The sequence below is a fragment of the Hemicordylus capensis genome, chromosome 5 (genome assembly GCF_027244095.1).
Source record: "Hemicordylus capensis ecotype Gifberg chromosome 5, rHemCap1.1.pri, whole genome shotgun sequence".
NCBI classification, from domain to species: Eukaryota; Metazoa; Chordata; class Lepidosauria; order Squamata; family Cordylidae; genus Hemicordylus; species Hemicordylus capensis.
Window position 1 is genome coordinate 129,055,839 of NC_069661.1, and position 20,028 is coordinate 129,075,866.

The 20,028-nt window shown below is 41.4% G+C and overlaps 1 protein-coding gene across 1 annotated transcript in view; it reads left to right on the forward strand.

The window, feature by feature from the left end:
* Window positions 1–20,028, forward strand: part of CD9 (CD9 molecule) — a 33,572-nt gene that overhangs the window by 1,874 nt on the left and 11,670 nt on the right. Inside the window, exons 2-4 of the mRNA XM_053258657.1 lie at window positions 15,878–15,980; window positions 16,534–16,631; window positions 19,630–19,704. Coding sequence (XP_053114632.1) covers window positions 15,878–15,980; window positions 16,534–16,631; window positions 19,630–19,704 — 276 coding nt within the window. The remainder of the gene's footprint in view (window positions 1–15,877; window positions 15,981–16,533; window positions 16,632–19,629; window positions 19,705–20,028) is intronic.

The following is a 20,028-nucleotide window of genomic DNA, read 5'->3' on the forward strand; positions in this document are numbered from 1 at the left end:
TATTGAAACTCTCTCTTCAACTCATCTGAGACAAAAATAAGACCTTGTTCATATACCCCAATTTACCACTCTATTTTAGGGGCATACAAGGTGATCTCCCTAGAAAGAAGGCTAGTTTTGATTCTAGGAGAGGTCTCAGTAATGAACTCCCCATGTGAATGCTAAGGTGATACAATCCCATGGGAGGACTGTGCCATCAGCCTGTAAACCTTGAATTGGCATGCTGGGAATTCCTGGAAGAGCAAGGAGGACAGACCATCCCAACACACTCATATAAGCTACTGATCAATGAATTTTAGCAAGGGCTATATCTTGCAAGCTGTAGGAAACTTGGTGGTGTTTGTTTCCACACTGATGAGAAACTGATGTCATAGACTAGTTCTGCCTTCTCAGTGGAGACTAAAACCCTCCTCCCAACTTCCACCATGAGATTTCAGGAGTGACCTGTTGGGGAAGTTCTGGGTATTGCATGTATATAGTGATCATTCCATGAAGAGGAATCTCCCTAAAGGTGGAGACAAATCAGAGAGGTATATGAATTTCACCCACATATAGAGAATGTGCAGTAGATGGTAAGGCAGAATCTATTTAATTATGAGAAGCCTGGTGGTGTTTTATAAAACAGAACAACTTGTTAACCATTAAAATTGCACAGATTTATCTATTTATATATGCCCTTTGGGTCCACAAGGTATCGTTCAGCAATAAAGCATAGATTCAATTGGCCTTCAATATACACTTGCAAGTGTACGGGTGATGTCTATCTGGTGAGCTCCAAAGTAAGAGAGAGACTCAATAGACTTTCTGGTGGGGGATTGCTTCAGTACCCTGCATACTTCTTTGTCCTTCCCTATGACTAGCAGGAAAAAAAAATAAATTATGCAAACTAAGTAAAGTTGATGTATCTAATTTACAGGTTTTCGATTTTTTCACTTTTCATGGTACTGAACTTTGATTTAAATTGTTTAGTTGGGGCATGCATATTGCATTGCCCTCAGTGGATTTCCCTGTTCTTTCTTGTCTTTGCATTTCTTTTCTGCTACTATTCCTTCCTTATTACTTGGAATAAAGAGAGTAGGGTTTCTAGGTTGCTATGCTGTGCATGTGTATATGTATGCATACCCTCATTCTCATCATCTCAGGTTGCAGGAATACTAATGGGAAAAATAGAGATCAGTTTAAGATACTTAGGAGCTCAGGGTTAAGTGGACTAGAGTCTTCTGGTTCCGGAAGTTTCTCTAGGGTTACTGACCATCAGGCAGCTTGAAACAAATGATTGGCTGGCAGCTGCCCAAGAACTATTTTCATTTTAGTTTTTATTATATTTGTATACCACCCCAAACTTACATCTCTGCACAAACATCATCTAGGAGATGAATGTCCAATGCTAAAAAATAGCTATGAAAGGATGAGATTGAAAGAAGGGGGATTGTAAAGGCATAATTGGTGTAACCTCTATCTGTGCATTCCTAGCCTACTTTTCAAGGCGATTACTGTCCTTGTCCACCCTAATATCTTTGTGTTTACTCTCTGATATAAGCCAAATTTATAGAACGTGGAAGTTGATCTAGGGGATCCTGACAGGGGTTTTGGGATCTGTCATCTTTAAAACAAAGGAGACAGATGCTGCGCTGTAATTTCCTCTTCCTGTTCATCTTTCTTGTCTGCTGACAAAGGTCTTTAGCTTGCATATGTGTGTTCCACAGTGCTAAATCCCGAATAGATGACCTCCTTTAAAATTTGGGTTAAATATAGGTTATAATATTTACTCAAAAGGAAAAGGACCCTGAATTTAAGACACATACCCAAATTTTAAGACCAAAGAACTTGGAAAAAACCTAGTCATGGATTCATGTAAATACTGTACTTCTCCTCATGTGTGATGCTGACTGCACACAATTCTTGTGAGATGTTGGCCTGGCTTGTTGGGCCTCACCCATCTCTCACATGGAATTGGTAATCCTACAACACACCCTAGACACTCCTTTGTAGTTGCACAAGGGGAAGGTCAGTAGTGGTGGAACATTTTCATTTCATCTACCATAAAATTCACTGTGTGGCCTCTGTCCCTGTCTCAGCCTCAATCCCTTGTCCGTAATATTGATTTACTACTAATAGGCAAAATAAATATTGTGAAGTGGTTGTGACACTTAGGGCACAATCTACCTGAAGTGAAAAACTTTAAAGCTCAGCTGATTTCACTGGGAAAGATTTAAGCATGGATTTAACTGCCCTGCTGTACAATTTCTAAAAAGGGCGATACTTCAGCATATTTTGCTGAAAGTGCCCATGTAAATACATAATTTAATTTTTATTGAGAGTTGCATGGCTCTCAGTGTCTTGGTTGGCCCCTGTGCTACACTGTAATGTTTTGAGGGCCTGAAGCCACAATACTACTTGATTCATTAAGGGTTTACTTCTGTATTGGTGAGAAATTGATAGACTTCTACAGCATTTAGGCCCTGGTGCACCCTTCTTATTTTGACTGAGTTTTATTGACAAACATGTGCAATGTGATGTTTCCATGGTATGTTAGTGAAAGCAACAGTTAAGCAAATGCATCTTCATTTTCTAGACCTGATACATAACTGGCATATTCTGAAAGTGCACTGAAATGCTGAGTCTCTGTTCCTTAAGATAGATTTCAAGGCCTTTAGTGCTACTCTAGTGTGCATTGCAGGACACATGTAGCCCCTAGTGTAGATTTTGCCTATCATCTCCCAAGCCACAGATCAGACAGAAGCATAATATTAGAGAGGCAGGTAAGAGTGCAACCCTGACTCTGCTATACCCAGGTTCACAAGTCTTCCTGCTCCAGTGCAAGGCTGCCAAAAAAGCAGGTGCCTGGACCACTTGAGGGATCATTGCTGTATATTGGTTACCCATGCACCAAGTTTTTATAACATGCCCCTTGCCATTAGTGAGTTCACCTGTGATTATTTTCCACAGTGGTGCATGCTTCCCCAAAGAAGAGCACTAGTTAGGAAAACTATAACTTTTTGAGCCAGTGTGGATGGAGCACTGCCTCCTGGGAAACCATGGCTTGCAAATCAGGACCCTGACTACCAAGGTGTATACGTCTCCCTTTTGTAGAGCAATTTCCTCTTCCTGTTCTTCTCTAGTGTTGACTATGGTTTCTTATACCATAAGTACCAACACAAACTATGGTTGCTTTGTAAACTAGGGACATAAAACTGTGGTTTGGAGTGATCCGAAACAATGGTTGGTTAATCCATCCATGCACCAGGTCTGAACTCCACAGGTGCATAGAAAAGCTATGCCTGCATCATAGCTGTGTTTTTTACAGCTGGAGAATCTTTCTGAAAGTCTGAATTTTCAGTTCACCATATATATAATCTGTGAGACTATCTGGGTGTATGTTAAGCTGAAGTCCACCTAGAGCTGTAAGGATGGCGTGAACCAAAATTTGAAGAAGTAATACATAGATAAAGGAGGGAATGAGGTTTTATGAGCTGGGAACTATTGATTGCCAGTTGTTACTGTGTTGCCACTTTCCCCTTTAAATTAAAGAAGACTTGGAACATAACTATATTAAAGTGAACTTTTTTGTTTTTAAAAATAAGTTAAATACATTCAACAGGAGCATAAAAACCCAGCATTATAACAAAGAGCACAACAACAAATATTTATATACCGCTTTTCAGCAGAAGTTTCCAAAATGGTTTACATAGAGAAATAAACAAACAAACAAATAAATAAAATTATAGCGCTCCCTGTCCCCAAAAGGCTCACAGTCTAAAAAGAAACATAAGATAGACACCAGTAACAGTCACTGGAGGTACTGTGCTGGGGGGGGGGGGAGAAGGCCAGTTACTTTCCCCCTGCTAAATAAAGAGAATCACCACGTTAAAAAGGTGCCTCTTTGCCCAGTTAGTAGGGGACAATAGGCAATAATCAAATATCGATATACCAAAGTGAACTTGATTACATCATAAAAATGGGTAACAACTTGCCATACTTAACCTTGACTGAATGGGTCTCGAGGTTAACAATCATATGAACCTTCTCCCACCCTATTCAATTAACAGCAAAGTGCTGGGAGTGTTCTCTCATTTTCTGTTCTATTCCATTCACCACCCACCCACCAAATGTTGGAGAGATAAAATAAATAATAAGAGAGAACCAAGAACAAGTCTCTTGCATTTAAATAAATAACAGTTGTTCCTACAGCCACTGTAATAGATATTCGCTTCTCTTTAGATTGCAAGGGTTACATAATTTTGTATAGAGATTTTTTTTTTTTACAAAAAACTAGCAAAAGTTTAAGCCTTTAAAGCCTTTCCTCTTATTTAGATGGAATTACTTTGTGTTTCTTTATGTTTGGATAAAAGTATATTATGGTAATATCAAGGTTGATATGTTGCTTTCTCCATTTGAAGTGTCAGACTGTGACTGAGTTTCAGACAGTGCAAAATCGTGGGTCGTTTTAACATCTAAAACTAGGCCTGCCCACTTACTGTAACTTGTTTGGGGCCAATAAACCAAGATCTGAAACCAGAGCTTGAATGTAGTTTTTCAAACCATAAATTGTACGATCTGTGGTTTGCTGCTATGTCTGAATTCAGACCACTGACAGATCACAATTAGTGCTATTACTGTGTTTCAAGAGGACTGATGCAACACTTAAATGGGAATGAACTTGTGAAGCTGAGTCCTGAACAGGAGAGAAATGAGCAGTTGTAAACTCTGAAGGTCTGAGTTCTAAGCTATGAAACTATGGTTTGTGCTGATGTTAATGGAAAACATCTGAAAAGCTGTTTTCAAAGATGAGATGATCCCATCCAAGAGTGGCTTCTTAAACCAGAGAGGAGAGTCACTGCACATAGAGCATATGGACTTCTAAGATCTCTCCCCAAGCCTCAGTTTTGCATTATGTTGAATGTGTTTTCTGAAGGTGGGAAATGAACAACTGGAATGTGATGGAGGGATGAGATAAGCAGGGGTCTTTGGTTGCAGTCCTCTAAGCTGCCCTGATCATAGAGAGGGGGGCTGTGATGCAATATATCCAGCAGAGCAGCAGAACTAGAGCTTAGGAAATTAGGAGGACAGGACCCAAGAGGCAAGATTGGCCTACTGGAAGAGTAGACAACTAGAGAGAAGTGTCTGAGAGGAAATGCAAATTCTCTCCTGGAAAACTGGGAGGGAGAAAGAACAGCACAAAGGCAAGAAATATTGGGTTCTGTTGGCTCCCTCCACTATCTGAACTAAGATTGTAAATGTCTTGATGGAGGGGTGGTTGGTAGTCTGGAAAGCACTTTGTTAATGTGGTCGTAGGCTGAACATCAGTACACCTTAAGTGGCACAGTGGAGAAATGCTTGACTAACAAGCAGAAGTTTGCCGGTTTGAATCCCTTCTGGTATTATATCAGATAGCTGTGATATAAGATATTATACTGCACAGAAGGAGGCAGTGGTGAACCCCTCCTGTATTCTACTAAAGAAAACCACAGGGCTCTGTAGGCTCCAGGAGTCGAAATCGACTCGACAACACACTTTACCTTTTAGACTGAACATTGCATAGCAATTTGAAATTACTAACTAAATCTTTGGCTGCAGGCCTCTCTCTGCAAGGCAGAGAGGAAACATGTTATGCCTCCTCTCTGCCTTGCATAACAGCAAAGTTAATGCTATTTATTTCTGCCATAATAAACACTGCCTGTGTGTTCATATGTACTAATCTGTTACTTGCTCATGACCCTTGGAAGTCATGGTAAACGGAAGCTTAGGTCAGGAATGTGACTGCAGTGTATGCCTGGGTGACTTGATGTGAAACTCTCTATCTGCTGCTTAAACACAAAATAGGCACATAGGCTTTTGAACAGTTGCTTACATAAAATGGCTACACATCTTGGCACTGCTCCAATAATTCTTTGTAAAGTATATCACTTAAGCACAGAGTTACTCTATTCAGAATGTCAGTGGATATAACTTTGTCTTGAACCTGATTAAGACCAGGGCTATCCCCTGATTACAGAAATCATGACTGATTGTATGAACTTGAGTCCACTAACAGAACTTGCAAAAATTCTTTTTAGATGCATACATTTTCAATAGCAAGCATAGTCTCAAAAGGCATTCTTGCTTTGTGAGAGAGAAGGGTGAATGCCTCTTAATGGCAGTTGCTACTGTTTTTGTTAGTACTTTTTATTTAAATGTTCTCTTAAAAAGCTGCTTGGGGGTGCATTTATTTATTACATTTATATCCCACTCTTTCTCCAAGGAGCCCAGAACAGTGTACATTGCTTATGTTTATCCTCACAACAACCCTGTGCAGTAGGTTAGGCTGAGAGAAGTGACTGGCCCAGAGCTTCATGGCTGAGCGGGAGGATTTGAACCTGGCTCTCCCTGGTGCTAGTCCACTTTTCAAACTGTTGGTCTGTTTAAAATGCTGTAGCCCTACATTAAGCTATCTTTCAGAAACAAGAAATGTGGTGGCGAAGCCTTGCTACAAACTTCATTTGTCAGAAGGTGGTGGTGGGGAGTGGGGGAGAAACCAGCAAGTAGATGAGGGTAGAGAAGAGGAAATGGTTGTGGGATTAAGTTTGAGATGCTAATAGGGTAGTTGGTGGCTGGCCATATGAGAATGGGATGTACATTGACATTTGTCAGTCAAAACGTTGCCTGCAGACCTGTAAAAGACTAAGAGGCTATATATTTGTAAAACCAAATACAAAATGTGGCATTCAGTGGATGTGTGAATCTCTCTCATTTTTGTCCAAGATATGTATATAGTTTGCAGCCTAATCCTGTGCATATTTATTTAGGAGTAAGTTCCCTTGAACCTGTGGGATGCTGTTTCCAAGTGAAGTGTGCACAGAGTTGCATCTTGGATGGAAACATCTCTGAAAACAGGGACACATTTATATATTTATCAGAAGAACAGGAGTATATTATACCAGTAATATTACCCGAGCCACCTTTCATCCCTGCTATGGCCCATTCTCAAAAGCCTGGCTCTGCTTTTCGTATACCATATATATTCTGTATCAGCTGTGGTGGCGCAGCAGGGAAGCAACTTGCACAGAGAGAAAGAGGCTGTTAGTTCGAATCCCTGCTGGTGTGCTTCCCAAACTGTGCCTAGTAAATATGTATGTATGTATGTATGTATGTAGTCATCTATATTGGGCAGCAGCGATATAGGAAGGGGCTGGAGGCAGATGTCACAATGGCAAAAGGCAACTCATACTACATGGGAGAAAAGCAGTGGTAAACCACTCCTGTATTCTAGCAAGAAAACCACATGGCTCTGTGGTCACCAGGAGTCAACACAAACTCGGCACATCTTTCCTTTTGTTTATATTTACTCTGCAATAGCCTGTCTTGCACTGATTTGGACAATGTTTGTTCTTAAGCTTAAAGGAATGCTGGAGGTGGGAAGCACAATGCTTTAAGTGTTAAAGTGTGTGCATTTACATATATGTAGAGAGAAAAAGTGCATCTGCTCTGTACTCCATAATGTAATGTCTAGAGCCTGGAGTTGGGTTTTAAATCTTGAGCAAGTTGCTTTAGCAATGTTTTTTTAAAAGCTGTCCCCAACAGATACAACAGATGACAGTGATTTTTACCAGGCATGATGTTAAAAACACAAACTGGGGCTATCCCTTTTAAATAAGGGCTATTTGAGGAGTATGTTGGACTGTAAAACTTGCTCTGAGCCAAAGGGTCAGTATGTAGCAGCTATGTAACCACAATGTTGAGAACAGTTTCACTGACTTCTAACAACTTCTCCAACACGACCAGCAGTCCTTGGCTATTTCAGGCAAAATTGCTATGGAGACAAATTGGCATGTGTGTGCACGTCCGTCCTGTATCTGTACAGTGGAAAACTTTAGTAAGGCATATTACTGTCTGTTGGGTTTAGACAAGAGTGGATGGCCCAGCCCACCCAGGTGAGGAAGTGAACAACCTTTGATGGTTCATCATTTGGCTGTCCATCTGCAAAGCTAGAAAAACATTTCCAGGGACAATATCTTGTTGCTAAAGAAAACCTTCTGCACTGTTTGCATGTGATGCTAGGAGCCTGGCAGTTGTTGGTCTCTTCCCTTCTCTCCTACAGAGTAACTTAGTTTATGCAATGAACTTTCCTGAACAGAACAGTTCATTGTACGTATGAATGAATGTATACAACATACATTATAACACAACACCTTGAGTAAATTTATTTCTGCTCAGTTACTTGAACACTATGGCAATTTGCTTCCTTGCATTGGAATGGTTCCCCCTTCATTTGCCCTGACTTTTCTTCTTTTGTGTTTGGTTGGTATGAACACTTAAGAGAATGCCTACCCTGCTCGAATGCAGAGAACCTTATGCCCTGTGAAGGTGGGTGGCTGAGTGGCTCCCTCATTCTTTGCCAGAATACATTCCTGCTGCATATACCTACACTGAGGATGGGAGTTTTGGGGTTGGCATAGCAAGCAGGGCTCCCTTCACTTATGCTTGCACGAGGTTGCTTTTGTTTCAGGATCAATGAGAAATCATCAGCAGAGGTGCTGGGCGGATTCTTCTGCTCCAACTCTCCTTATATACGAGTCACTACAGGGCTGAGGAAATCCACTAGTTTACTAGTCTGTAACGAGTGAAAAATCATGAGTGACGAGTGAGAAAATCCTGATGGATAATGTACCAACTTAGTTCGAGGTCTAAGTGGCAACACTCAAGGAATGAGAGCCAAAATAGCCCTGATTAACAGCTACTCTGGCTAATGGGACATGTGGAAGAAGCAAAGCAGGAGGAGGCACTGGAGGAAAGTCCCCACTTCACAGGATGAGGCACAGCTGCTTGCTCTCTGGGTTCTTGCATTGTTTTCATGCTGGCTCTGGCAGGCAGCAGTAAGTTTTGCCTTGGGAAGAAGTGTCCCCCACATTTTTTTTTTTTTTTTTGGTGGTGGAGGGTGCTGACTAATGTAAATTTTGTCTGGCTGGTGAACTGAGCAAACATTTGTTCGCCCCTGAGTTCCTGTTTTATCTTTGTGCAGAATCTTGCCAGTCTTGTGCACTCTGGCCAGAGTGTGCCAGTCTTGCCACTCTTGTGGTTGTGGCCCCCTCCCACAGTTAACATCTTATAGTTGGGAGTGAATTGATCTTGTCTGGAGTACACATGCATACATGTGAAGACCAAAGCACCATATATCATGCAGTCTCATCTCATGCTTGCAGCAGTCACTTTGACTTGCATGTGTGATTACCAGTACGAATTATATGGCAAAAATATGTTTCTAATCTACCCTACACCCAAAGAACAAATATTCTTATGTCTTGTGACTAGAATGTGGCTAAGCTGATGCTCTTCTTGCTTGTCTAAACACCACTTCATTGCTTCTCTTCCATTCCAAGCCCTGCCCCAAGAGCTGCATATCCAGGCAGTAAATTTTGTTGAATGTATTTTAGCTGATTCTGTTTTGTAAGTACATTGAGAGTCACTATGAAATTAAACATTTTTAGAAATGTTTAAATATTATTATTGGTTTCCTACCAAACCCTGTTTCAAAAGCCTGTGCAGGGCAATTTCTTATGCAATAGAGTAAAGCAGGAAAAGTGCTGCAGCAATGTACAGAGAGAGGGCCACACAACCTGGCTTGGTTCAGTAGCCAACCATTACTGCTACCCACCCTTCCTCTTCTTTTCCTCCAATCCTCTGTGCCTGCCAGAGAACCTGGTGGGAGGAAATCCCATACTGTGCTGGGTTATAGAAGCAGTACAAGTCCCATGTGGCAGTGGTGTTGCTGCTTGCTCCAAAACATAATAGAGAATTGCCCCCAGTCTTTGCTCTGTGCAGCAAAGGGGATGGAAGCGTTCTGTCATGCTAAGCATTGGAGCAGATAAAAGCAAAGTGAGAGCCCTGCAGTGCTTCTGTTTGGCACCTGCAGAAGTCTTGGAAGGGTCGGTGGTAAGCACAAGCCAAGGCTGGCTACTGAGTCAAATCAAAATTTGAGGGCCTCTGACCAGGGACATAGTTAAGGTTGGAGTGGGCTTTGAGAAGAGAAAATTGGTCCCTGCCCCCCAACCCTTCCTCAATGTTTTCTCCCCCACCCCACCCCATGTTTGCTACAGAAGAACTATAACAACATGGTGGGAAACAAAACATTCTTTGCACGTACTTCTCGCTGCTAAGCAAATAATGTCACACTCCCTATGCACAAGAGTGAGCTGCCAGGTAGCAGGCCTCCCACTCTCTCAGGGCCTGGGGCCATTTGCCCCACCTTCTTTAATTACAGCCTTGCCCCTACTTCTGATCTTGTCCAGTGAAACCAATACGACTTGCAGAGTACTTAGGTTTACAGGGATCGTGCTGGTGTTGGCCATACTTTGCCTAGAGGGACTTTAGATCTAAGCCTCTTTGAGTTCAGGTTTCATGGAAACTTACATGCAGAGAGCTCAGGCAAGGAGACTGAAATCATTGGCACTTGGTTAGAAGAACTAAGGTTTTCCTGAGTGATATTCGTATGTAGAAATGAAGACTATAGTTTGGAACTCATATTTATACCCTGTAAGTGGGCTCTAAACTAAGTTAGTTACAGCTCTCTGCTATGCAGCACCTATAGGAAAGAGGTATGACAATATAGGTGGATCACTGGGGAGTGCATTGGTTAATGTACTGTCAGACTAGGACTGGGGAGACCTGGGTTCAAATTCTCCCTTGGTCATGAAGGTCATTGGATCGCCCTTTATCAACCTAATCAATCTCACAAAGTTGCTGTGAGGAGAGAGGTTGGAGGAAGAAGCATGTACCCTGTCCAGAGCTACTTGATTGAAGGAAGGCATATAAAATGTAACAAATAATTAAAATGCCATTGCTTTCCAAGTAGACAGCAACATAAGCTGTCCTAGGAGAACAGCATATGTATAAGAAAATAATCATGACAGAGGCCTGTGTCATATGTAAAAGAGTAATATGTTTTGTGTGTTCAGTGGGACACAGAATTAACTTAGATTTTTAATCTCATCACTCAGCAGTCTTTCTGTAAGAGCTGGTTTTGCAGAGGTCTTCTAGTTATGCCCACCCAATGTTTAATATGGCAGAAGAATATCAGTCCTGTTCCACACATCAGTTCCAGCTCTTAAATTTTTCCTTCCTCTCTTCTAATGAGCAGCAGACAGAAAAAAACATTGCCTTAACTTGCCCTGAGAAGCTTTTAGTACCAGATAAAACATGACTGCGATTTGAGAATTATGGCCCTGTGATTGTGCAGGTGTTGGGAAAGTAGCAAATAAGCTGGCTCAACCCCACTGAGAGGTGTTGCTTTCGAGCAGCAGTTTCTTCAAGTGAGGCAACACATGTTTTGATCCCCTTTTCTCCCTACCTGCCCCGCCAGCTGGTTCACTCTGAAACAAGAAACAAGTTGGTTCCTAATAAAAAAACATTCATGTATACAATACTGTTTGTACCAACACCTTCACACACACCCCCAAAAATAAACACACTTAAATAAAATGATAAAACCCTACATAGCAACTAAATGAATAGTAGTACAGTTTTTACATTTAAAAATGTATATAAAGAAACAACTGAGTTGGGATAATAGAAACGAAACTGGATTGTAGCAATTTGCAGGGTTCAAAAGGCCTTGCGTCAAACCTTACATTGCAGTGTACTCTTATATTCTCCCATCCATCCCTCCAAGTGCCACGGGTCATACTGGTGAGTTTAAACTTGGAATAGAACACTATTGACTAGGATCTAGATCGGCAGGGAATGCCATTTCTCCCCCACCCCGGCATCAGCCAAATCGTACAGTGGGTTGGCAGACGGAGGACATGACATAAGCATTTTCCCTTTCTGGTCTTGAGTCGTTTATCTCTGTGTGAACCACTTCCCTTGAGTGGTTCCTCTTTTACTTTTCCTCCCTGGAATTTAGCAACCTCTTCAAATGAGCCTTTGCAGCTAAAACATGAACATTCCCTCCCTTGGCCAACCAACTCCTGCCACTTTGTTTTGTTTCAACACTCCAAGAAAAGTTAGGCAGAACTTCAGGATGTGTGCTTTCACCCTAAGATCTTCCTGCCAGTATGTATCTCCTACCTCTGCAACTTCATTTTTTGCTTTTCATTCCTGTCAAACCGACTAGCCTAACTAATCTCTGGCTGGCCAAAGAGAGTGGCTAAATAAGGTTTGCTTAGCTTCTGAGGCTGCAATTGTATTCATCGGATCAAGCTGTTCATCAGCTTTTCTTACTGATGAGGCAGGACTGAGAACATGCTTCTGTGCAATTCTAAGCACAGTTTGCCTGGGCAAATGGTTTGTCTGAGCCTCAGTGGTCTCTAGCTTTGAAATGGGGCTTTATGTTGAAGAATGCTGACACAACTTGCTGTCCCTTTTTAAAAAACAAACAAAAAAAACCTCAGTCTCCACAATGACTGACTTTTAGCTTATCTTGGCATTCCTCATCTGTGAAACATAAGGGTAATTGGCTTCTTTTGATCAGATTCTCTGCAGTGCTGTCGGCTATTTCACTTGGTGCTTGTTAATTTAAGGAAGGGAACAGTTGAGTAGCCAGCCATTTGCGAGGCAAGCCCTTGAACGAGAATGTAACACAAACAGCAGATATTTCACTTGATAAGCTGAATGTAGGGCAACATTTCTTTGCAACTTGAAAATGACCTCTCGGTTGGCTCTCATTAGTCATTCAAGTAGTTGAAGCATTACTAGCATTATTGACAACACAGCATATATCTGGAAGGAGACTGGTTCCTCAAGTTCCTCAGATTTCATGTTGCCAGTGCATTTTGTGTGTTTTGCTCAGCCTTCAGCTGGGGGTGGGGAGAGGCAGCATCCAAGGTCCATATCCACCCTGATGTAAAGTTGGTTCCCACTCCCAAGCGGGTTTCAGGAGTTCTATCTGAAGATATGAAAACACTGCCTCTGTAACATAAGCTTGTATTTCCTTCATAAAATGAGTCATGTGTTTTTAGAAACTGGCACATCTTCTGCTCCCTGTGCTCCTTGTTGTTTGTGAGAGAGACTCTGGATTTCTTCTCCATTACTATCACCACAAGAAAATTGCCATGAGGGTTTTTTTTAATCCTTACCTTTACAGTAGCAGTCACTTTAATTGTACATTTAAAATGACAACAGTATGAGAGAAAAAGTGATAGGATGCCAAAGAATCAGTAGGCTATGGGTAGGTTAGTCAAGATGAGGGATATTATATATTATTTTTTATATTTTATATTTTATTTTTTATAATTTATATTATTTTAGAGAAATGTTAAAGAACAGCCAATAAACAACAACAAAAAAGGAAAAAAGAAACACATATGACATCTCGGTTATCTAATACATCAACGTGGATTCCACTTCCCCATCTTATCTCCTCCTATCATTTCATTCTAACCCAATGACAGCTGAATAACATATCTACACATCAATACAGACATCAACATTGTATACAAAGAAAATCCAACTCTTGGATGTGGCATTAAACCATGAACCAAATTATAATGTATAAATGGTTCTCACATTGAAACAAATGTATCCTCTGATTTATTCTTTATGTATGAAGTAATCTTAGCCATTGATGCATATTCCCAAGGTTTAAGTTGCCACTCTTCTAATGATGGGATTAAATTAACTTTCCAATATAAAGCATAGAAAATCCTAGCAGCAGTTATCATATATAAAGAGAGTTCAATATATTTTACAGGTATACAGTATAATGTTTTGTGATATTTAACAAAAAAAATCTGGTAACAAAGGAAAGCTAGTGTTTAAGATTTGTTGCATCTTGCAATGAATTGTCTTCCAAAATTGCTGGGCTTTACTGCACATCCACCACGTATAATAAAAAGTCTCTGCCTGATTCATACATTTCCAGTATTTACCAGAAGATTTATTGTCTAGCTTTGCAATTATCATGGGAATCAGATACCAGCAAAAGTATCATGGATCCCAAAAATAAACTAGACTATAAGCCTATGTGGATTCTTCTCAAAACAGTGAGTGTAACCCTAGTAGCTTCCTCACTCCCAACAATTCAGAAGCAAGAGAAAGTAGGGGACAGTACCCTAAGTAGGGTCCATAAACTCTGACTGGATTTGGTTGCCAACCAAAATTTGTGCTTATTGCTACTCTGGGATCACTTAGCTCCTGAAATCTGTGGCTTTTCAGAAAATCCTGGGACAGGATCTGGGTGATAGAAAATGAATGAATGCCACCTGGAATAGGGAAAAAACAAATCCAGGAACTGTACGCAAGTATCGCCTCTGAACATCCGGAAGTCTTGCCAGGAACATCACCATCATCATCATTTTATTATTTTAATTTGATTTCTATACCACCCTTTCAAAAATGGCTCAGGGCAGTTTACACAAAGAAATAATAAATAAGATGGATCCCTGAACCCAAAGGGCTCACAGTCTACAAAGAAACATTAGACACCAGCAACCATGACTGGAGGTACTGTGCCTGGGGCTGGATAGGGCCAGTTATTCTCCCCCTGCTAAATAAAGAGAATCACCATGTTAAAAGGTGCCTCTTTGCCAGGTTAGCAGGGGTAACATGGCATGGCATTCTCCCATTTAAAAAAACCCAAAACCCTTCTAATCTAGATTTGCCATCCAATTCTTCGCTTGACTGCTTCATTTCAGAAAGATTTCCAGGTTGTCTTTCTGTAATACCTATCCTACAGTGATGACTAAGTACACCTCCTGAGTACTAGTGCTCTGGATAAACAACTGGGTAGCCAGAGGCGAAGCTATAATTGAGCGCATGAGTTGCAAGAACCCGCCAGCTCCTGCCTCAGGTACTTCCTTGTCCACCTCCCTCACCCCGCTAGCTAGCCTACCTGGGGCTGTCACACATGTATGTGGTGCAGGGAGGCTGAGAGAGAGAGCAGCCTGAAGTAGTGGGAGCATTGAAACCTCCAGCAGCACTATGGGGTTCCCCTTCTACCCCTGCGTGCTTCTGTCCCCAATGGTGCGTGGAGCACAACATTGCTGGTGTGTGTGGGGGGGGAGATGTCGCCATTGCTGGGGGTAGCAGCCAACGGGGAGGTAGAGAGTGTGCTGCTGTAGCAGGAGAGAGGCCACTGCCTGTGAGAACACGGGCCACCTAAACCCTCCCTATGCCACCAGGGCTAGCCAATACCAGCCATCCCTTATGTCCTGCTTGAGAGATTCCTGTGGCATTTGACTGGTAGCTGTTGGAAACAATGCTGGCCTGAGTGGACTCCTTTGTCTGATCCAGCAAAGGCTGCTATTCTGTGGTGTTAGAATTCCATCTAGCATATTACAAACCTTTATTACTATGTGTAGGTTAAAGGTATGGAATATTGGTATGCTCAAGGATCATCAAGGCATCTAGCATGGTTTCAAATTTGAACAAAAATATGCTTTCACTCTTGGTGCTTCTAAAACCCATGGGTTGCCTGGTTATGAAAAAGTGGTGACTGCAGTGCCCTATTAGTTTTTCAAACCCTACTTGCCTTTTGGAAACCCTATCCAGATTGACATGGCTGCAAAGGAAATCCCAATGAAGCCCCTGTACACTGCCGAAAACTCTGGAGTGTGTGTTGGGATTCATGCACAATTTGCACAGCATGCTGCCAAGCCTGTTGGTCTTTCTGTTGAGCTGCATGATCTGAGACTATACCCTAAAATGCTCCCAATTCTCCCTTTGGGGCATACATTGTAAGGGGAGACTGGTAGTGGTGGGCATATTGTCCTTTGTAGGCGTTCTCATTGAGGAACCCTCCAAAAGACCAAAAGCTTCTTAGGAACACATCTGAAAACCATTGAACTTAATTTATGTGAATAGAAAACCAAAAACCAGTGAGATATGGGCACTGAATAAAATTGACTTGAGACAAACCACACCTAGAATGAAAAACAGCAAATGCGTTTCCTCTCTGTCTCTGTAGCTTGCAGGAACAGCTGTCCTCGCAATTGGATTATGGCTTCGGTTTGATTCACAGACAAAAGATATCTTTCAGCAGGAGGCCAATACTTCAACCTTTTATACAGGTACGTCTTGAAAAATTGTATGAGTGGTAGGCTGGTTCTGAGGCCAAAATATGTTTCCTAAAGGCTGATCAATAACTTTAATACACCCAAGCTATTATCATATGTGTAACTAGGATTGCCAAACCTCCAGGAGTTGGCATCAGTCTCCAAGTGACTGTTGAAAGCAACCCTGGAGATCTTAATGGCTTTGCAGTGGGGAAAATATTAGGATGAATCCCCAGAAATAACTGTGGCTGGAATTGGTAACCGTATGTTTAAGGATGGTTGGTGTTGAATTATTTGCTCATGTTTCCTGATCGTTAGATACCAAAATGCTCAATTTTCAGCCTGCCTTTTACTTCTAAAAAGTTATAAAAGTATTTATAACTAGTGGTAGATACTTGATAACTGATTTATGTTTAAATCTTGAGGATTCATTATTAGGCAGTTTAAGATGCAGGGGTTGTGCTCATGGCATTGTAAGTGATAACCTTCATTTTGTTCAAGCTGGTAAACGTTTGAAGCTTATTAGTTGACAGTAAGCATTTTTTATTATTAACTTCTCTGTCCCCAGGAGTTTACATTTTAATTGGAGCTGGTGCCCTGATAATGCTTGTTGGCTTCTTGGGGTGTTGCGGTGCAATACAGGAGTCCCAATGCATGCTTGGCTTGGTAAGTATTGACTCTGAGGAGCCGTTTTTACAGTGTACAGAATTGAGTGTCATTGCACCTCTTAAGAGTGTGTATGAAGATGCATGATCTTGTGCTCACCCAGAGAAAAAGTACTCCCTGCACATGTGAAGCAAATATCATCATGGAGAAGAATTCAGCCTGAGCTTTTCCTCAGCCTGCTAACTTCATAATTGAAGTGTGCATGAGTGTGTGTGCGCGGGTGTGTGTGTGAGAGAGAGAGAAATTTGAGGCATTTAAACATGCACCACCCAGCAGTCTGAAATGGTAAGGTCCAGGAAAAGCTTTACTTGATTTTGCTGGTTGCATAAATAGAAAAAAATACTCTATTTGGCTTTATTTATAGCCAAATATTTGGCTTTATTGCTAATTGGCACATTGAATTATAAGGTGTGGGGTGTTGTGAAATTCTGAGACATAAAATGATTCTGGATCTAAATACTGAAGCTGCTGCTACAACAACAACAACAATTTATATACAAGCTCTTCAACCAAAGTTCTCAAAGCGGTACTGCTACTATCATGGGAGACAGTAAATGTTGCTGTTTAAATGTCCATTCCATAATACTTCAAAAATACTGTCTTGAAAAGATATTCCATTAGCATTTAGAATTACCTCTCAGGATAGTAAAGGGTGCAATAGTTGCCATGCATCATTGTTGGGTGTGATTGAGTCATAGAACTGGTTTATTTGTGCATTAACTCATCCTAATGTATGCACTGTCTCCATTGGAAATTTGAATTGACACTGAGTGGTGATGAAATTTCCATGATAGTTTACCTGTGGTGGCTCACTCACACTCACTTATTTTACTTGTATTTATAGTATTTATATATAATTGAACAGTGCTCTCAGAGTGACTTACAAAACCTTTTTAAAAATATGCATTGTTATTTTTTTAAAAAAAGTAAAATCAGGTCAACAACTTTAAAACCCAGTTCTCTAATTTAAAAACCGTAGGAGCTATAATACAAATTCTTGTGAGGCACACATCTCTTCTGGAAGGTTGTGGGTTTTTCCTGGCTTTTAAGGCTGGGAAAAGATGAATAAGCAAATCTTCCTGGGCAGTGAGTTCCCTGGTTTGATTGCTGTTGCCAAGGAGTCACTCCACAAAGTGCTGCCTCACAAGGTTCTAGTACATAGGGAGAGGTGCAAATCATCCCTTTAGTGATAGCCAATAAGTGGTGAAAACCCACAGATTTTGTATGTAAGCTCTTAACAATAATCACGTAAAATGAACTGCTCTACAAATTTTGAGGGAAGTGTCTGTCCTTGGATTTGGATTGAAGGATCAAAATGTGGCCTTAACAAACTCCCCCCTGCACGTATTGACTCAGTAATTCTTACAACAGTCCTGTAAGAGAGGCTAGTGTTAACATGAACACCTGAAGCTGCTTTGTGTTGAGTCGGACCATTTGTCCATCTAGTCCAACAGCTCTACGGAGTCTCCACCAGAGAAGGTGTTTCTAATTCTGCTACCTGAGATACCTTTTTAACAAAGGGCCAAGGATTGCATATGTTTGCATACAGAATCAAGTGTTCTACCTCTCGAGTCATGGCCCCTCCCTGATTCAAAACTCTTTTCTATATATTCCTATAATCTGGCACTGAGTCACAAGGCTGTGCAGTTAACAGCTGTGTGAAGTTGGGAGGTTTTTGGACTCTGCCCACAACTAAGTAATCCTGTGGTGCATCACACCAGACTATGTGTCTCGAGATGACTCAATATGCAACTTTGATTTGGGAAATTCCCAGATATGGGAGTGGTGATGACATCGCCACTTGCTTCCCCATGCACATGGCTGCAGCAGGCTATGAAAGGTGGTAATCTCCTGTAACATGGTCACTGAGTTCACATATCTTGGAGAGGCATGGGAGTGCTGTATTTGGGAAGTAAAATCCAGGGCATACAGATGTGTCTAGCACTGACATCAGAGCTGGTATCATCTTCTTTTTGTGTCAAGTACTTAGTCATAATACTTTCCATGAGGGCTCAAAGGGCTCTGCATACATTATCTCCATAATCCTTACACATACCTGTAGCGTCACTAGTGTTGGTATCCTTTCCATATTACAAACAATGGTTTGCCTACCCTATCCATTGAGTTCCTAGCTATGGTGAGAACTAAACTGGTGTGTGCACAGGGGTGACATGCAAATTTACCACTTAGATTCAACAGTGCTAGTGTATCAGGTGCTTCCAGACTTTTAGTCAGCCCCAGTACATTTGCACCTACTAGTGTAAGGATTGTCCTGACAAGCTCTCTTCTTGTGTGATATCTCCTAAATGTTGAGGGTTTTAGAAAACATCACTTGGTTAGTCCATCTAAGATCTAGGGTGATATAGTAGCTAAGCTTCACTCCTATGCAAACTTTGGTGTGCCAGTGAACAAAGTGAAACCTACTTCTGAGGAATGTGGTTAGGATTGGCCTGTGCTGGGTGAACTAGTGGCATCCTAGCTCAATTATCTATGGCTTGTGGTCATACACAGATATTGTATCTGCCTATTGGCTCAAACATCCCTCTGTCACAAATCTATGGTACTCTCTTAGCCTCTTGTTCAAAATATGGGGATAGTACTACTAACCAGCCTTACAGGATGGCTATGAGGATAACTGTGATAAAGTACTGTATTTACTTGAATCCAAGACTATTTCCCCCCCCCCAAGTTTCTTGATATTAGAAATCAAGAGGTTGTCTTAAATTCAGAGTCCTGTTCCTTTTGAGTAAATGCAGGTACAACCTGTATTTAACCTCTACTTTTTAAGGGGGTAGTCTTAAATTCAGAGTAGTCTTCGATTCGGCTAAATATGAATTGGATTTAAAGTACCTTGACCATTTGAAAGCACTACAGAAGTACTAGGTTCTCATCTCGTGGTTTTCAAATAATCTGTATTTGCAAAGTGTGCTCAGCTGTGGCCTGAATAAAAAGATATAACTTTTCCTCTTATCTTTTCTCCCCCCACCCCACCCCCTAGTTTTTTGGCTTCCTTCTTTTGATTTTTGCACTTGAAGTAGCTGCTGCCATCTGGGGATTTTCAAACAAAGAGAAGGTAAGTATATTTTCTAAATACTACATCAGTTTGCATGGATGCTGGACACAACACGGGCTTGCGCCTGGGTGTCCCTGGAGGATGTTTTGATGTGATCTTGGGGTTTCCTTTAATCATGTGAGGGGGGCAGTCAGTTGCCCCTCTACATGTGCTCCAAACCAGCTTTCAGAGTGCATGTAAAGGGGCAATTTGGATGAATGCCTCCCTCCCTCAGTTAAAGGACACTCCAACCGCATCAACATCCTCCAGTGACATCCAGGCGGACATTCTCTTGGCTTGACCCTGACCTGCTTGTGTGTTGCAGCCGGCATTCATGGAAACTAG